Here is a 20,742-nt window from a genome sequence, read left to right as displayed (position 1 = left end):
CTCACCCTCAAGCCATGATGTCCATGATTATCTTTTCCCAGACAAACACAATCAGTTATATTAAAAAATGTCCTTGCTCTTCCAAGGTTTGGTAGTAAACAGGGACAAGGGAACAACTTCTGACTTTGTAAGCTCAAAAAGTATATCCATCATTCACAGACATAATCCACACAGCTCCAGTGCATAAATAAAGGCCTTCTGATTGTGTTTGTCTAAAAAAAAATAATCATGTACATTGTGGATGACTTGAGGTTGAGTAAATCATGGGGTAATTTTTATTTTTCGCCAGATTATCCCTTTAAAGGATTAGTCCATTTTCTTAAAAAACAAACAAACAGATAATTTACTCACCACCTCATCATTCAAAATGTTGATGTCTTTCTTTGTTCAGTCGAGAAGAAATTATGTTTTTTGAGGAAAACATTCCAGGATTTTTCTCATTTTAATGGACCCCGACACTTAACAGTTTTAATGTAGTTTAAAATTGCAGTTTCAAAAGAGTTTCAAAGGACCCAAACGAGGCATAAGGGTCTTATCTAGCGAAACGATGGTCTTTTCTGGCAAGAAAAACAAAAAACATGCACTTCCAAGCCACAACTTCCCGTCCCCCTCCAGCCGTGTGACGAGCCAATGTGCGACCCCACGCAATTGCGCAATGACGTGGAAAGGTTACGTGTTTACATATATGAAACACACATTTGCAGACCATTTTAAACAATAAACTGACAGAAAGACATTAATTAGTATCATTCCACATACAACAACGTCGGAACGGTTCTCTTTCTCCACACTTGTAAACACTGGAGCATAGTTTCGCATACATCATCTTTGACCTCTTGACGTCATGACGTATTGCGGGAAGTCGCGCTGGCGCATCACAGGACCGGAGATAGATGAGAAGTTGTGGTTTAAACGTGCATATTTTTTATTTTACTTGTCAAAAATGACAATCGTTTCGATAGATAAGACACTTATGCCTTGTTTGGGATTGTTTAGAGTCCTTTGATACTACAACTTTAAACTGCATTCAAACTGTTACGTGTTGTGGTCCATTAAAATGAGAAAAATCCTGGATTGTTTTCCTCAAAAAACATCATTTATTTTCGACTGAACAAAAAAAGACATCAACATTTGGGATGACATGGTGGTGAGTAAATTATCTGAATTTTTTAAAAGAAAATGTACTAATCCTTTAAATGTACTGATACGGGTACATCTATTGACAGCTGACAAAATCAATGTCAAGTGTTGTCGTGGCTTATTAAAATAGCTAGATACTTAAAAAAATTAACATTCAAGTTTTTGAAAACAATCAAAAATGTTAAAATTATTAACATCATCTAACAGCAAAATATCTACAGTTAATCTATTTGCGTTTAATGCATTTGCGATACCCAACTGTTTGCCAATCATGTTTTTTAACTCCAGCATTTAGCTGCAAAACATGCGGCTGAGGATTTAAATGAAAATATCCGGGGATTAACTGAGAAAGGCCACAGAATTCCACATGATCCCACTTCCTCATCATACCTATTCACACGGAGAGCAGGACATTGCACAGCTCGGTACTGCACACGCCCTCTCTGTCTGCAGTATAATGCCACAGTGTGTCTGCAGCATAGGTGGAGCCCTGACAATCCCATAATGCATTTCAGCCTTGCTACAGTACAGATAAAAGATTACAGTGCCACTTTTTCTGAAGTACTAAGTTTGTTAGGCATCCCCATGATAACAAAAGGATTATTTCAGCAGTTTCCATTAAATCCCACAACACACACCCACTTAAACACCCCAGGCATTTTTTTTTTAGTGTCTCAGTTTTTCCTTACTGTCTGATAACATTCAGAGAGATTAGTAAAGCCCTGACGGGAACATTGTTGCTATGGTAACAGGTCCTCTGATGAAACCCTTCTCCGATAAAGCCTCCGATTTTGACAGACCACAGTGATTAAAGACACTCATAAAAATATACCAAGCTTTATCTAGAGGAAACAATGAGACATAAAGAAAACTATCAAAAGTGTAGTGCTATGTTGCTCAGCATGAACTATAGACACTGCAAAGTAAGAGATAGGTTTACTTTGAGACCTGGACATTTACACACCAACTTGAGAAAATTAACCCCTAAACATATAATTTTCATGTTTCTTTTCTGGAAAAACAGACCAAAAGTTTGTATTTGATACTGTACACATTATTTGTTGCCACCAATTAAATGCACATCATGTCTGTTGAGTTTTACAGTACCTGTTAGCTTTAAGGTTCTTGAGTCTGGCCTCAAGGTCATTGAGCAAGTTGACTTTTTTACAGCACTGAGAGCAGTAAACATCCAACAGCTCACTGTTGTACAGATGCCTGATCTTCTGAGGCGTCTGACCAGCACTGCACAAATAAAAAAAAGGTTTAAGGATGTGTAATTAATAGTATGATATAGTCTTGGCATATGGGAATGACTATAAAACATCCATGGTATAGAAAAAACTGATTCATAGTTATTGGTGGCCATGCAAACTGTGGCCTTCATTTAAGCTGTGTACCTGGAGGGCAGAGAGGAACCCAGATCAGAGAATCCATTGGTGCGCGTGTCATCATCAGGGATGGGACTGCTGGGCGTGAAGTCCACGTCCTCTCCCTCTCCATAGTCCTCAAACTGTTCCTCCACTGAGATCACTGAAGCTGCTGCCGATAAGACCATCTGACCACAGCTGCAGACAGAGACACGGACATCACCGGAGGAACCGCTGAACCATCCAGACTACATTAACAAAACATCACTCATGATACTGACCTGTTTCCGTGCAGAAAGAGTCCGCCCATCCCTTCTTCTTTATCATCATGGCGACCTCCTTCTGATGACTCTGATCCTGCCCCGCTGTCTCCACCACTGTCCATGTCTGACTCTTGTGCGTCCCGTCCACCCAGTCCTTCCTCGTCAGAATACAGTTGGCATTCGGGATATGGCCGCGTGCACACGATGACTGGGGGTCCCGCACCGCCATTCCCATGCTACAAGAAAAACATATTGCTGATAAATTACCTATTCATGTACAATAAAACAGAAAGGAAAGCCTGCTTACACTTAAAGTTTGGTTTACTGATTAGAATGGGAAATTAAAGGAACAGTATGTAGGATTGTGGCCAAAACTGGTATTGCAATCACAAAACTTGTGACTAAAACTGGTACTGCAATCACACAACTGGTGGCCAATACACAACATGACAACATAAGCATCAGTTGAGGGCTGCAACTCCACTTTTTAAATGACAATATCCTGGCCAGACCACTGTTGTCAGTGATATAAGTATGTGAAATGAAAATGATTTCTTAATGTCTAGTGACATTTCAGGGCCATTTTATGATTAATTGATGTACATTTCTTACATGCTGTTCCTTTAAAACTGCAAAAAAGTGCACAGCAAAATCACCAGTGTTAAATCAACACTGCCGGTGTATATATGGGGACCACCAGATCTGGTGTTACTCATATAAACACCAGCTGTGTACATTTAACACTGGTTATTTTGCTGTGTGCCAGAGGTCGAAGGTTATGGCAACGTTGAACATCAACTTCAAAAGAAACCATGACATATATACACCAGAAATAGGGCAGGACATAACCATCATGGTAAACGGGTGTTAAAAATGTTCATGTATAAACAAGACAAATAAAAAATATAAATATTTTGATCGTCTTGTCACTCAAAAAAATTAAATGTTGGGTTTAATAAAAAATATTATGCCAACAGGTTCCACGCAATCTGTTTAAGTAATCTCAACAAACAATAATTTAGTTCATTTTACAAAAGTTTAAGTAAACTCAACAAACCTTAGAAGAGTCAACAAATAAAAATTGAGTTAATTGTATATGAAAAATGTAATTATTGATGACGAAAAATGTAATAATGCCATTTTATAAACTCCACCCCCTTAAAGAAGTCCATAACACCATATCAATCAATAAAGGTGCAGCTGCTCAATACAACTCATCATATAGACCTTTTTTTATTACAGTTTATCAAACATATCACAAACATATTTGTAATGCAATGTTACATTCCAAACCATTTGTTTGTTTTGTTCTATCAGAACGAGTTAATTGACTCAAATTTGGCCACTTATTACTCACGTACCCATCTAATGGTGCTACACTTCTCCAAGAGGGTGCCAGAACAGCAATTACCCATAATACACTGCAAAATCCTCAGCCAATGAGATGCAATGCTGTATTATTAATCTGTTACTTTTATGCAACAATGTTATGTTGGCTGAACAAATAAGTTTTAAGTAAAGCTGACAAGACACACTTTTTGTTGAATTAACTAGATTCATTTAAGTTCACATTAAATTGTTTTTTTTTAAGTAATCACAACATGAAAGAATTAAGTAAAATTGTCATAAGTGAAAGTTCATTTTTTTTTTGAGTAGCTCATCTGGTAAAGTCAATGATTTGATTCACATGCACGGACTGATAAAACGTACATCTCTCACTCTTATTACTTACAAGATTACTTTAGATTAAAATTCACATCACACCTCAATGGCAGAAGGACAGTGAAACCCGATGTCCGGTAGCATTGTTATTTTTACAGACAGAGAAGAATCTTAATAAAGAAGGATTGATTAATTGCTGCCAAGTCTTAACAGATATACAGTATGTGTGAACATAATATTCACATAATTTCTTTGTCTTTTAAGTATTTTTGTATTTGCACAATGCATGTGCGGATTGGAAGTTTTATTCAGGCATCATTAAAGCTTTGAGTTATTGCTGCTCATTAAGTCTTTACGCCATTCTGGGGAACAATGGGAACAGCAATGCACACACATCTGCTTGAAAACATTACTTCAATCCCAATACAACCCTATATGACAGAGGAGATCATACTCGGTCTCAGAGAGGGTCTGTGCACAGCAAGGCGTTCATTTATGCCATAATAAATCATTTAATCATCTTCTTCACCATTACTATAAAGATGCCATGGAAAATGATTTCATTTTCAGGAGATCAGTATTTTTAATCTACTTAAATGTCAATTTTCCATCTTGTTTGCTATTCTTTCTTTCATTCAAATTCACCTCCCCACCCGTGCAGACCTGACCAGAGTCCAGTCATTTAAACCTGCGGTATAGCTAGTGCAGATAACCATCTATCTCTGCTTTTACCTAATCCAATGCACTAGCCACTCAGCAGTAACCCATATAAAAATGTCCTTGAAGAAAAATGCTTCCCTAGTCTATTAGACCTCAGAAAAGGAAATGTAAATAATGGGCACAGTACAGGACCTTACACAGGGATGCATCTTTGGAGATAACAGCGGAAGCAGATAACTGACTGACATCTGCATAGTCTTAATGTGAAGCTTTGACAGTACAATAGGGTTTTTTCCCGCTGATAAGAGACTGTGATAAATGCAGAATGTTCAGATACGCTTTAACTGTAGTAATGAGAGGAGGAGCAGGGGGTCTCCTGCAGTGAGAGCTCAGATAAATGACTTTTAAACGCGGATACTTTTTGGTTCAAAACGACCTGAATCTGCCAGCCCCCCTTTACAGCACCGTCTGGAATCCCTAGACTTAGCATTCATTATTTACATGCTGTTACTGACAGACTGTCTTGTGAAGTATGCATGCATGCACATTTAAACCAAACTCATTTAAAGTAAGCTTATAGACAAAAGAATACACAAATAAACAAATGGTTTAAAACCATGCATTTTACTTTAAACATGCACACATAAGATGCAGTTGCATTTCTTACCTACAGTAAACAGTAAGAGTAAAACAACAGAAGTAATTTTGCATCAAATTTTCATACTTTTAAACTGGAACTCTGTGTGTAAATGAGATTTTCATCCATGATCAAATTATATAGAGTATATAGAGTAGTGACGAGGCAGTTTGATTAAATGACATATTTACTCAAAGATGTGCCAAATCCCATTAGCACAGGTGTTTTACAAACAAAATACAAAATCACAATGATATTTTGCTTCACTTTAATGAATAAAAATAAAAGCTAATACATATTTGTGCATGTGTCTTTTTTAAGTTTACCATGATGGACTAATACTGTAATGCTGCAGTACTGCTGACACGCCCAGATCTCAGTGCAGTATTGCTAAGAGCAGAATTAAATCTTATAATCAAAGATTTATCCAAATGTGATGACATTAAGTGCTATATTATAACAGTGTGTTCATATTGCTATCAATAGGCTGAGCTGCTTACCAAGAAAAGTATGATCATGATTAAACAGCCAGTGACTCCTGCTGTTGAATTTCCAGCCTGGTATCGATTCAAACATTCACTCTTCTATGCCGAACGAAGGCTTCTGTATTGTTGTGCGATGCATGTGGGATTCCATCGATTTTAATTGTGTAATCAAACACTTACATATTCTAAGTTTAAAAGGCAATCTCCTTTTATAAACCAGCTTAAATAGTTCACTCAAAATGAAAATTCTCAAACCTGTATAATATTCTTTGTTCTGATGAATATGAAGGAAGATATTTTGAGACATGTTTATAACCAAACCAATCGGAGACCCCATTGACCCCAAACTATGGAAATCAATAGGGTCTCTGATCGGTTTGATCGGTCAAAACAAATACATTTATACAGGTTTGTAACAACATGAGAGTGAGTAAATGATGACACAATCTACATTTTTGGGTGAACTATACCTTTAAAGGTGTAATAGAATAAAAAAAACTGTATTTACCTAGGCATAGATGAATAATAAGAGCTCTGTACATGGTAATGACATATTGTGAGCCACAAACGTGTTTGTTTCCTTGTTTACATGTAAACATCGTGCATGCAAAAGACAGCTGGAAAACAGGCCAATCTCAACATAACACCAACTGTGACGTCACAGTCGAGATGTACACCCCAACTTTAAATTACACATTAAATTAATTACAAAGTTGTTAAAATGCTAAAAACAAAGTTGTGATTGGAGAGTTAGAGCTACATGCTAGTTAATGCTATATGCTAGCGTATAGGCTAAAGTTCTACTATTAACCTTACAATTACATTTTGCAGGTCCATACAAAAAACACAAACTTACCACTCAGAAACATCAATTAACAATCTCAAAAAAATTAGTTGTTCCTAAAAATCTGTATTTTTATCTGATACAGGCTCAAACATATAAGGTCTGTTTACTAATGTGAGCTGGCATGAGCCTCTGAGCAGAGCAGAGCTAAATATTATTATTCATGACCCTTCCAAATAGGGTAAAAATAGACTATGTTATTTAAAGGTCAAATCCTAGGGTTGTAAATGGACATGTAAAACCATTTTTGGATAATTGTTGCACTTAATAAAGTTACATAACTTCTATATAAATATCACAATTGAACATATTATTTCAATGCATTCTTTGGCACCTTTAAACATTTTATTTCTTTATGATCAAGTTCATAGCACATTAAATTCTACCTTGTAAATCTTAAATGTCTGCTTGTATCTGCAGAGAGATTGAGGTTGAGGATGTATTTGTACACTGTCAGAAAAAAATGGTCCAAATAAATACCCCAGCTGTTACTGTGCCTGTACCCTTCCAAAAAATTAAGCTTTGTACCAAAAGAGTTCATATTAGTACCTCAAAGGTATATATTGGTGCCACATTTATACATATCTGAACCTAAATGGTAAATAATTAGGACCTTTTTTAAAGGGTACTGCCCAATGACAGCTGGCGTACATATCTTGACCATTTTTTAAGGTGTAGTGTTGGTTTTAAATGGGTGCTATTATGAGGAGGTTGTTGAATTAGAAATAACTTGGGAATAGCTAATTAAATAATGCAAAGAACAGGCCTGACATTCATTTCCAATCAAAGCAAGCCATCCGTGGTGACACTTTATAAAATTACAATTATACATTGTATTAAATATATAACTTAAAGGGGTAGTTCACCAAAAAATAAAATTATGTCATCATTTACTCACCCTCATGTTGTTTTGAACATGTATGCTTTTCTTTCTTTTTTGTTAAATACAAAAGAAGACATTTTGATAAATAATGATAATCACAGAGTTGACGGTACCCATTGACTTCCAAAGTATTTATGTTTTCTTACTATGGAGGTTAATAAGTACTATCATCCACTGTGTGGTTACCACCATTTATCAAAATATCTTCTTTTGTGCTCAACATAATAACGAAACTCATAACGGTTTAGAACAACAAAAAGTAAATGACAAAATTTTCAATTTTGGCTGAACTATCCTTTTAAACCAGCAAAACAGAACAGAAAATAGCTCTCTGATCTATAAATAATAGAGAAGTTTTGGGCTGTGGAGTCTATGAGAAGCATTATAACAGAGAGCACAGTGAGATGGAGTATTCCACCTTTTGTATCTCACACATCATCACACATGAATAGATGTAGAAGAGCAAGCTGAGGCAGAAGACAGGGCACATACATTATTACTTGTTTCCTTTATATGTCTAGACAAACGCATTTGGTTAGTTGATAGATGCAGTCTATAAATCTAGATGAGAACGTCTGATCATTTATCTCAAGTTTACAGCAACCCACACAAACTAACAAACACAGCACTCCAAAAAGCATCAGCATATTTATGGTCTTTCAAGTGTCTCCCACATGAATTGTCAAGGGTGTACATAAACATGACTTTCATTCAACCTTCACCAATGATTTATTAATACCAGGTTTATTTCCTAGCCCAACCAGCTTAAGCATTAGTGCTGGTCAGATACTGGTTTAGCTGGTAGCCATGCAGTAGCAATTTAACCAGTATCTTTCGGCAGAAGCAGGTTGACCAGCATGTTTTGCTAGTTAACAGCATTGGTTATCCTGGTCCACCAGCTAGAGAAGCCTGGTTGGGACACCAACACATCTAAAACAAATCACATATTGATGAACAGCAATGCTAACAGCTCATTTTCCATATCAAGTCCGCTTGACTGGTTTTGTTTGATATCTCAGTGGACTGATCGCTGGCCAGCTCGCTGCCTACACACAGTACTAAGCAGACAAAAGACAGTGTGGATTTACAGGGAGCCATGAGTCATAATCCAGCACTCAGGGCTTTAGATGTGAGGGCAGCCACCTTTCTCTGGACAATATCAATGCAAAACACCTTTGAACTCTTTACTGACTTTGAACCGTTAAGTCAACCAACACAAATAGAAAAATCACTGGGAGCTGCAGTTACACAATCAATACTGAAGGGGCACTTGGTAAATTGCATGATTATTATGCAATATGTGTAGGAGTTCCTCTGAACGCGAGACATGTTGGACAAATGGTGTATAGAATATTGTTCTTAAAGGGATAGTCCACCCAAAAATAAAAATACTCTTTTATCATTTACTCACTCTCATATACATTTCTTTGTTCTGATGACCACAAATAAAGATATTTTGAGGAATGTTTAAAATCAAACCGTTCGCAAACCCCATTCACTTCTATAGTATTCTTTTTTCCTATTATGGAGGTCAGTGGGGCCTATTAATAAACAGAAAAACTGAAAGCTACAGAAATGTAAAGATCTGTCTTGAAGACTTTGTTAATCTCTTTCACTCATCTCTTTTTTCAGCAGACCTCTTCAGAGCAAGAGCACCACATAATTGGGTTTTACGGTGTCTAAAAAGCAATGAACCTTCTGTCTAAACTATAACACTGAATTATATGTTTTGCTGGACTTGGCATTATGGTGTTTATGCAGTGGTAGTACAGATGGTGCCCTTGACCATAAACTCATTCTTTACAGCAGATCAATATCCAAGATGTCAGATCTGTTAATAAATGCAGTAGACAGAAGATCTTAAATCAATGTATCTATTATTACTGAATCAACTTTTAATACAATTTCTGAGATATAATAATTATTTTCTAAGAAGTGGAAGACATTTATTTACATTTGTGGATTTGGCAGACACTTTTTCCCAAAGCGACTACAGTGCATTACATTTTATTAGTATATGTGTTCCCTTTGAACCTGCAAACTTTTGCGCTGACAATGCAATGTCCTACAACTTTACTACAGGAACACAATATTTATTATGTGCTACACGGTTGAATTCACGTTTAGTGAATAAGACATACTTTTGTGTTTTGCTCGACGGCACAAGGATAAGCTAATTTTGCATTTAGCAATGACACTGGTAGAGACGATTCTTTCTGACCAATCAGCGACCTCACATCACATTTAGTATCGGTACGACTCGCTTGGAACCTCAACTGAAGTGGTATTGAAAAAAGTATCAGGTACTATGTACTGTACACAATAAAACCCCCCCAAAACTGAGCTGTACCTGGCCCGGGCCGTACTATGCAATGTAATAGCCCCATAAAGGACTGTATAAGCACTAAAGTTCCAGTATACAAATTCATAACATGATATTATTAAATTAAAGAACACATATTGTCCAATTCACGTTTTGACGTTTCCTTTGGTGTGTAAGTGTGTATTAGTACATGTTAACGATATGCAAAAGGTACAAACCCCAAAGTAAACAATGACGCGAGTTATTGTCTCCAACGTAAATCTCTTTTCTTGGACTACAACAAACAAACGGATTGTACGAAACAGTGTACTTCCTTGGATTGATGATGTAAGAAAGACCGACATTTATCATAATTCCTCCCACTTTAGCCTGTAAATTAACTCCTGTTAGCATTGCATTGTGACTGAATCTTTCAAACATGGTAAGGAGCGACACATTTCCGGCTGACGTCAGAGGTATTCAGGCCAATCACAACACACAGATTAGCAGGCCAATCAGGGACACAGAGCTTTTCAAATCCGTGCATTTCAACAAAAGAGTGACATTTGGAGCTACAAAAATGTACAGTATGTGGAAAATAATGTGTTTTTTTAACCATAAACCACGCAAACTAGGGATGTTAACAATTAATCGATCTTTGATTAATTGTCGATAAGAATTAAATCGATAAAAATTAACGATTGTCGACAAAGCAAGCACGTGTGTCCGGCGCCTGCGCAAAGCACATACACATCTGGTGAAAAAAATAAACAAGCCCGAAGAAGTTAAACTAGCCATGATCACAACGATGCTTGATGCCAAACACTCACTTGGGCTTTATAACCTCATTCGAGACGAGGCTGGCTGCTAACACAACGAAATGGCATCCGCAGTGGATCTGAGAGGTTCCGATGCCGAAAATCTAAACACAGTTAGGATACTGAAAGCAAAGACCCTCTTCAGGGAAGCCTGCAAGATTAGCATAGCAACGCTGCTAACGCTGCTTTACACAGGAAAGGAGACCAGAAGCCGTTTTTAATAAACAGATTAAAATGTAAAACTTACATTCTGGCAAGAAACTGTTAAATGTAAACTGTAACTGACTGTCGTTACACTCTGAACGCCCACAACATATATCATTGATCATCATCATTACTGGCTGAGGCTAAACGGATTTTCTAATGGAAGGTTGAAGTCTTATAACATAAGCATCTTTGCTGAAAGTACGCCGCAGGTCTAAAGCTGAGGTGACGACGGGAAAAGTGCCCTTTGTGTACTTCTTGGATATAATTACAACAAGTGATGTATCAACGACTCAGAAAGCAAGGTGAACAACTAGAAAAATAACACTTGATGATAATGAAAACTTATTTTGTCATGGACGCACAGACTTTCATCCGACTGTGCGGAGTGCTCGTTATGAGGCGGAGTTTACTGTGTCTATTAGTCATTATATTTTATTACGAGATTCAATTGATGATTTTTATCAAAACACCAACTACATTGACTCATTTTACAATCCCACTAGCATGTTATTTAGACAAAATAAAAACTTTTAATTCGCGTGAGGAAGCTGGCATTTTTATGCACACTTTTATGTCATTGGCTATATGTCACTGCTGTAATGGCTTATTGCACTATTACTGTTAACGATTATTCGATTGATTGATCGTTAATTTAAATGATCATCGAATATGGGAAATTGCATATTTTGACATCCCTAACGCAAACACATTGTATTATACCAAATACACAAAATAACGTTGTTTTTTAGCAATGAAATAGTTGCTCTTTAAGATTTGTATAACACATTGGGGTATGAAAATTAATGTCATACTGTATATGCTGCATTTATGGTATAGAAGTAACTGAACACAAATTGTTTTATCAACCTGATCTAACAAATTTTCGTATTATAGTCACAGAATATTTTGCTAATTTATCCGTCAGTTTCACGGATGTCCGCATTTTTCTGTGTTCCTACCACGGACTTTCTTTTCCATGTCAGTTTCACGTATAGGTTACTCAATTGTGTTTCCTATTTTCTTACCATTGTCACTTGGGTTTGAGGTTAGAATGACTTACTGTTAAATAAAATGACATCCTAATTCAAACCCAACTCTAACCCTAACATCAGGCGACAATTGTTTAAAAATCCGGAAAAATAGTATAAACCAATAGTTAAAGTGACATCCTAACCCAAACCCCAAATCTAACCCCAAAACCAAGCGACAATGGTATAAAAATAGGAAAAATAATTGAGTAACCAATACGTGAAACTGACACAGAAAAGAAAGTCCGTGGTACGGACACGGAAAATGTGGAGATCCGTGATAATTACACGGATAAATGAGCAAAATATTCCGTGACTATACCACGGAACTTTGTGAGATCATGTTGGTTTTATAGTAACACATTTACAAGAGTATCCACTGTCAAGCCAATAAAATTCTGACTGAAAATCGCTGGTAAAACAAACCAGCAGAGGGGTAAAAGCAGGCACCAGGGGAAGGAATTTCAATGAATGTCTCTGCTATTGTTCCTTGACCTTTCCAAAACCTCCTTGCCAAAGATGTAATAATACTGAAACACTAAGAAACACACCAACCACACATGCATTTATAAAAACATAGTTGGGACAAAGATTATCAGCAGGTGGTCCGAAATCCCCACCAATCCACCCCCAATCTTTTATATACTCCTGTCAAACTTTTCAACTGCATTCGAAACTCCATAGTGCCTCCCCCATCGACCACTTAACTCTCTGTTCAGACAGCCCCCCTAACCCCACAGCAACTCCGAGACCACCATTAGCCATGTTCCCAAGAGACGGAGTATTAACTGTTTAAGTTTATGAGGACAAGCGCCTACCAAAACAATCAATAAGTTTGCTTGTTTTGTAGACTATTAGTTCCATTTCACTTCACAATGTGTAAAAAACTGCAAGTACCATCTACTTTTACCAGGCATGCTCTTAAGAAAAACTCAAACAATGGGGTCACCAACGTTTGTACGCTAGGCGATGCCAGATGAGAACACACACACTGTTGGATACACACAGTCCAAGCCGCCTAAACACACACACACACACACACACACACACACACACACACCAAGTCCCGCGCACATCTGATTAGCATTTCAATAGCATGACCTCTTTCACCACACAACAGATTACCACACAATCCAGCCAAGCTCTAGTCATTCATTCAACTTGTCATGCAAGTGCAGGTGTAGTCTTACACCGACCGAATTCCAGCACACTGTTAGATCCTCCAGATCATGTACCGAATCTTAGCTGATCTTGTAATTCTACACTTACATCTTAAAAATTTAACAAATAAAGCCACCGGGTAGTCCGCAACCTCCCAAAAAATGTCATGTAGGTCCAATACAACGACACAACCCCTACATTTAATGTACAGTACACACAGTAATGCTCAGTGAAGAAGCTAATGCATCATCTACATACGTCCTTCACAGGAAAGAGGTTAAGAACATGAGATAATAATAGCGAGAAAGATGGAGTTTTTGGGAGCCCATATTAAAGTAACGACAATAGACTTTACTTGACTGCAGCACTCGTTTCCCCTTTAGCACCATCAACTCTCTCTCTCCCAGTTCAGATCAAAGCACAGCACAGTGTGTCTCTGTTTCTTACCCCGCTGCTCACTGCTGAACATCCATCTTTTCTCTCCTCTCTGCTGGTTAAGCCCCCATCGGCTGAGGACGTCCAGGACCTAGAGTCCCCGTCTCCCTCCAGGATCCCCACCCTCACCACGGTCCAACAGGTGAAATCAAATTTCACACCCCTGGCAGATGCGGTGTTCCTGTGGACGCGTGGTTATCGTATAGCCACAGATTATCCCAGTCCTCCTCCTCACAAACACACACATGCACGCACACTCGCCGTGACCTACACCGACCGATCATCCACACGCAAACAGAGACGGACAGAGACGCTACTGATCTGGCAACAGTTGTTGGGTTTTTGGCCACTCCCCCCAGCAAATCACCTCCTTTACTCCTGACACATTCCCTCCCTCCCTCTCTCGCTCTGCCTCGCTCTCTCTAGGTTGTTGCTAGGAAACTATAATTCAGCTGAGCCGTCCCACAGCCGTAACATGGAGCAGAATGTGAGTGTTGGGATGCGACGTACACGGTTATCTTAAGCCAATGCTTAGCTGTGCTGGCTAATACTGTCTTCATGCACAATTACAGATAATTAACCTTCTCATCCAAGTGCAACGGTAAATAAACAAACAGATAAATTAGAAATGTAAGTGAATTAAGTCAGGCAATGTTGTCATCTACACCATACACATGTGACACTTTAGACATACTTATGTTCTGCAAAGTGTATTTTTACTTTGTTGTCTGACATGTATGACTGTAAGAAAAAAAAGATGCACTTGGGTGGTACTCTTTAAAAGATCCTAATTTGTACTATTTAGGTACAGATGTTTATACAATATGTACTTGTGAAGTACTAAAGTATATACATTAGATGCACTCTTTGATAGCCTTATGAACCTCTGAGTTACTAATATGAGCTCTTTGGGTAAAAAGGTTTACTTTTTGAAGGGTACTGTTGCAGTGACAGCTATACTCTAAAAAATGCTGAGTTGTTTTTAACCCAAGGCTGGGTAAATATTGGACAGAACACATGTTCGGTTATAAATAAACCTACACTGGGTTGTTGGAACAACTATTTGCATTAGAACAACTCAGCATATGGTTATTTATAACCCAACATGTGTTCAGTCCAATATTTACCCAGCCTTGGGTTAAAACAAACCAGCATGTTTATAGGGACCATTTTTTTCTGACAGTGTATCCTCAAATTGCGCTAACCTTATTTTTTCCCTATTACTTTAATAGATCAGAAAAACATAATTGGGTGATTCTCACGAAACCATTGAAACACCACGGCACTAATGATTTTAGCTTTAAAATGTGTAATATAGTAACATTAAAAAGCATCAGAATTAACACAATACTGTGTTCTACCTTGCACAATGTGTGATTTCAACATAAGAATTTATCATTGTAAATTTGATCTCATTTTCTGCTGAAATTCTCATTACCGCAATGTGTCCGGCTGTGTTTAAACATGCATTATGTTGTAATTTAATCAAATTAACACAAAAATATTAAGAAAAAAATAAATTGATGTTTTGCTAGACTACTTTAGATGACAGAAAAAAAAAATTACTGAATATTCATGTATAATAATAATAATGAAAAATTAGGAAAATGATGTGTCCATGCCTGATGTTCTCATCCTCCGCAACACTTTTTGAGAACAGTTTAAGCACACATACAGAATTTTAATAAAGTTTGATTTTGAGTGACCAAGCACATGGACCAGTTACTTCAAGATGGCTACCAGGTAAGATCATTTTTTTAAGTTAATTTGAAATATTGTCTTGTCAGAATGCTTACACAACATTTTGATTATCATTACCGCAACAGATGCTTATTAAATGTTAATTTAATTAATAGAAGCATAATACTTTGATTTTAAATGCATGTGCAGAATCTCCAAATTATGTTCTTTCAGGTTTGTCATGTCATTTGGAAAATATGTCAGTGTTGATGTTTTCTGACTGTTGTGGTAACAAGATTTTTTAGGACTAATTTTTTAAATTATGTTACAAAAAGTGTTAAATGATAAGTAAAAGTTTTTAAATTAATGTTCCCATTTACTCCAGACTTTGTTTTTCAATGTCTGGTGGGAAAAAAGTAAATTTTTTTACATTTTCATGCTTGACATTTTTAAAACCAAGTTTTTGTGAGAATCACCCAATTACAAAAACTTCAAGTACGAAAACAACATTATAACCAACAATTACAATAGCTATCCAGAATTTCTTTTTATTATGGTGTTAAGTTTTATTACACTCTAAAAATGGCTGGGTTATTTTTTAACCCAAAATGCTGGGTTGAGTCTGTTGGGTTGTTTTGCTGGGTTATTTTTTTACATTTTAAACACTTTTTGGGTAGTTTCAGTTTTCTAGGTGTTGGGTTAAAACTGCTGGGTTATTATGTTGGGTTGTTTGAAGAGGCTCATGTGCTTCGCGCCCTTGATGTTTGAATGTGCTCAGCAACGGTCGTCGTGAAAGGACAGAGTCACTGGAAGCAGTTGTTTCAAGGTAAGTTTATATGTTTTTGTGAACATTTCATGAATATAAACAAGATTATAACATTTTGCGAGACAGCAACGTGTTAATTTATACAGACTAAGACGACGGGTGTAATTTGGAGGAATGACGACTGTTACCTCAGATCGCCATTTACACAAATTGACTCGAATAATCGTTCTAAGATGTTTGATATGGCATATTAATAAAATTAATAAAATCGGTGTTACAAAATCCCCATCACACGGTTGATTACGTTAACTCATGACAATTTCTGTAAGCCTTTAACAAAGCGAGTCAAAACCGGTACCGAGTAGACCTCCGCAACCACCACTTCGGCTTCTTGTGTCACACACCCGCACAGTTTTCCCTTTCCCAGCTTAACAAGCGATAGCGACGCTGTTAAATTAAATTTAGTGACAAACGAGTTGCTTTCTTGTCATTCGATATGTAAAGACAGACCGCAAGGCGCGAGCACATGTTAACCGGCGCGGCGGAGGATCACGGAGGCTCGGCTCGCCGCCGGCGTCTACTCTGTCACTTAGGCCATGTTTACATTAGAGCATTTGCGTTTTAAAACGGCATTTTAAAATAAAAACGATCCTCGTTTATACTGGCATTTTTAAGAGAATCTTCATCCACACTATACACCACAATAAACGCATGAAACATGACCAATCACGTAACTGGGCATGCGCATATAAGTGTAAAATAACTTATTACTCTAATAATAGCTTACCTTTGCACGTTTACGCAGCCTAGGGGTGTGCGATATTGACAAAAAGTCATACATGGGTCCTTTGCTGGCAACTATAACAGACACTATTTTTGAACCTATAAAAATGTGTTTGGGAAAGTCTTATACTGTTCTATTTCCCCCCTACAACATATTAATATGATTAATAGGTTAATTTTGATTTTATAACTAAACAGAAAGGTCTTTATGATTTAAAAAGAAAGCATTCAAGTGAACAGTACTAAACAGTAGCGAACTTGAAGCAAAAATAAATTTCAGCAAATGCAAACTTTAATCAAACATAGTAAGAGATGAAGTATTGCTTTAGCCTACCAGAAATGCTTATTGCATTAATTTTTAAAAGTGTGCGAGGTCCGTGCACGTCCTCCGCTAGCAACACACAAATAGCTAAAAGCGCAAGCGCCTAAACGAGCATTATATTAATGACGTTGAGTTTATTGTTTTTATTAATTTATATTCACAAAACTTATCAACAAAACATCGATTAAAATTAAGAGACAAATTATCTGAAACGAAATTCATTTTAAAGTAGCAAACAAAACTTACATTAAACTGGAAAATAATGTCTGACCCATTACAATTCTCCCTTCATATTGGCCTTTACAACGCCTATATTGCGTTTAAAATTACAGTCTATCTTTCGTAAGCTAACTAAATTTAAACAAAACATAAACACTTATACTGTTCTATCTCCCCCTACAACATATTAATATGATTAATAGGTTAATTTTGATTTTATAACTAAACAGAAAGGTCTTTATGATTTAAAAAGAAAGCATTCTAAACAGTAGCGAACTTGAAGCAAAAATAAATTTCAGCAAATGCAAACTTCAATCAAACATATAAGAAGTGAAGTATTGCTTTAGCCTACCAGAAATGCTTATTGCATTAATTTTTAAAAGTGTGCGAGGTCCGTGCACGTCCTCCGCTAGCAACACACAAATAGCTAAAAGCCAAGCGTCTAAACGAGCATTATATTAATGACGTTGAGTTTATTGTTTTTATTAATTTATATTCACAAAACTTATCAACAAAACATCGATGAAAATTAAGAGACCAATTATCTGAAACGAAATTCATTTTAAAGTAGCAAACAAAACTTACATTAAACTGGAAAATAATGTCTTACCCATTACAATTCTCCCTTCATATTGGCCTTTGCAACGCCTATATGGCGTATAAAATGACAGTCTATCTTTCGTAAGCTAACTAAATTTAAACAAAACATAAACACATTAAACCCAACAATACTCAAATATAAAACAGACATTATCTATAAGGATACATGTTAAAACAATCCGATATAGCGTTAGCTGGTTGGTAGATGTTTACTATTTTTGGCAAAACCTCTGTTGCAAACCAACATTTACATCAATAAAATAAACTTTACTTTGAAAATGATGCGCTGTCATGTTAATATCAGCTGTTCGTTTACATAAGAGTCCGTCTACGTTCATTTACACTCAGAGCAACGTCTGAGTTCTCAAACTAAAACAGGGTCTTCAGCGTTTGCGAACGAATCCATTTATGAGGGTCGAAAACGGTGATGTAGTGTAGATGAAAGGCGTAAACGTAGCAAAAGTAACGCGTTTTAAAGCATAAACGCATTAATGTAAACATAGCCTAAGGCAGGGACAAGCAGCACATTCACTTCACAGTCGGTACGGCAGGTAACGCGTCGATAAATGAAAACGAAACAGCGTTTCCAAGAACCGGTGTCTTGTATGTATATTGCTTGTTCCTCTCTTTTAAAATGAAACAATAATTTAAGTGTTTGGACATGAACTTGAAAATATAAACGTATTTGTCACCAAGACGGAGGCTGCGTGGAAGTGACTATCGGTTAACAAACATTTATATGTGTTATATGAAATTAGATGTGTTATTGAGTCGTATTTAGTTACTATTTTATATTCATTTCATAATATTTTTGGGTTGTCTGTGATTTCAAATTTATATTGACCAACCCTCTGATCTGTGGCTGATACTGTATCAGAGATATTATGTTTTTGCAGAGATTAGATGTGATGTTGTTTTCCAATTCTTTCTTTCTAGAGTGTGCATAGTTTTTACGTCCATCCATTGATGAGGCTAGCAAGACCTTCATACAACTTCAGCCAGTAAGTATAACATTTAATAATTCCTATTTAAAATGTATTGGGAATGTCTTAATTGTTTGCTACATTTTAGTTCTGCAGCACTTTATTCTTTATAGTCAGATCATCCTATTTGTCAGTCTGTGTGGCCTTTGTTGTTGGCACAACAGTTAAAGGAGTGTAACACCAAAGTCTTATGCAAACTGACAAAAGGCCATTGCATTTTTGGAAAAAAAAAATGCGGCCAGGGATGCAAAAGAAAGCCTTATAATTTGTATAAAATTTATAATTCACTTGGCCCACATGGTTTTCTGAATACTTAAATCTGATAATTCAGTTCAGACCACTAAAAGTTTTTTCCTCTTTTGTAGATTGCAACAAATGTGGTGGAACTTCTTCTCTGGACAGAATCCTCGAAACCCTTTCCTTTCGTCCTGACCATGGGAAACATGCAGCAGATCTCTCAATCTTTTTTCTCAATCAGTCTCTCTGAGTACGGAAGTGACTTAAACTGCAATTCGGCCAAGATGGCGATGGCACGCACCGCCTACTTTAAGCTTCAAAAATGCTCTTCACAAACCAGTGGGTGACGTCACAGACACTACTTGCATATTTTTTACAGTCTCTGGTTTAAAGGCATTTTAAGTGCTTGAAAATAAATACCCCAGGCAATGTGCTTCTATGGGAATTCCTGTAGTCTGTCATTTTTCAAATGGATGAATCCTCTCCTGTTCGAATCCTTTGTACATCTTTGTTTGCGACGAGTAACTTTAATAAATGAAGTATTTTTAGTCAAATACATTCCATTCTGTGAAACTTAAAACATTTGTTCTTTAAAAAAAACTTTACACATCTATGAATGATTTTACTTTTAATTTAACAATTATATTGTTTCTTTTCTTACACTGCTGTAGTTTTGTTTATGTACATTTCAGTATTTCATTTATATACTGTAAAATTACAAATTCTGTCTTAAATCCAAACGAATTGATTCAACCTGTTACATTGTTACTTCAATGTGCATAATTTATGATATTTTATAAATATATTTATACTTGGGTCAGTAAGCAGTCCTTTAAATGATTTTGCAACTTAGAACTGTAAAAATGTAAGAGTTTGTAGTTATTTTGCAGTCAAATAAACATTTATTTGCTGTTAACAATGGTCTTGATTTACAATAAAGCACATGATAAAAATAACCCAGCAAGAATAACCCAAAACCCAGAATATTAATCCCATAAATGGTTAAAATGACTACACGTTGGGTTTTCTCAACAACCCAACCTGCTGGGTTAAAATGTGTTACCCAACGTGCTGGGTTACTTTAACCCAGCATGTGTTCTGTCCAATATTTACCCAGCACTGGGTTGCCAATTGGGTTGTTTTTAACCCAACCATTTTTAGAGTGTAAAGAGAAATGATGCGAAACAACACCGTACTTTCTGGACTATAAGCCGCACCGGAGTATAAGCCGCATCAATCAAAAATGCGTCATTAAGAGGA

The 20,742-nt window shown here is 36.6% G+C and overlaps 1 protein-coding gene and 1 long non-coding RNA gene across 2 annotated transcripts in view; one reads left to right on the top strand and one right to left on the bottom strand.

Annotated features, from left to right (window-relative positions):
• rab11fip4a (RAB11 family interacting protein 4 (class II) a) overlaps positions 1-20,742 on the bottom strand; it is a 60,131-nt gene that overhangs the window by 11,253 nt on the left and 28,136 nt on the right. The window contains exons 4-6 of the mRNA XM_055192952.2: positions 2,789-3,006; positions 2,538-2,705; positions 2,248-2,382 (exon numbers count right to left, since the gene is read on the bottom strand). Of these exons, the coding sequence (XP_055048927.2) occupies positions 2,248-2,382; positions 2,538-2,705; positions 2,789-3,006 (521 nt within the window). The remainder of the gene's footprint in view (positions 1-2,247; positions 2,383-2,537; positions 2,706-2,788; positions 3,007-20,742) is intronic.
• Positions 19,150-20,230, top strand: LOC141351045 (uncharacterized). The gene is made up of 2 exons (XR_012359189.1): positions 19,150-19,263; positions 19,611-20,230. It is a non-coding gene; the product is annotated as an uncharacterized lncRNA (long non-coding RNA).

The sequence above is a fragment of the Misgurnus anguillicaudatus genome, chromosome 19 (genome assembly GCF_027580225.2).
Source record: "Misgurnus anguillicaudatus chromosome 19, ASM2758022v2, whole genome shotgun sequence".
NCBI classification, from domain to species: domain Eukaryota; kingdom Metazoa; phylum Chordata; class Actinopteri; order Cypriniformes; family Cobitidae; genus Misgurnus; species Misgurnus anguillicaudatus.
This window is presented reverse-complemented; position numbering and strand designations above follow the sequence as displayed.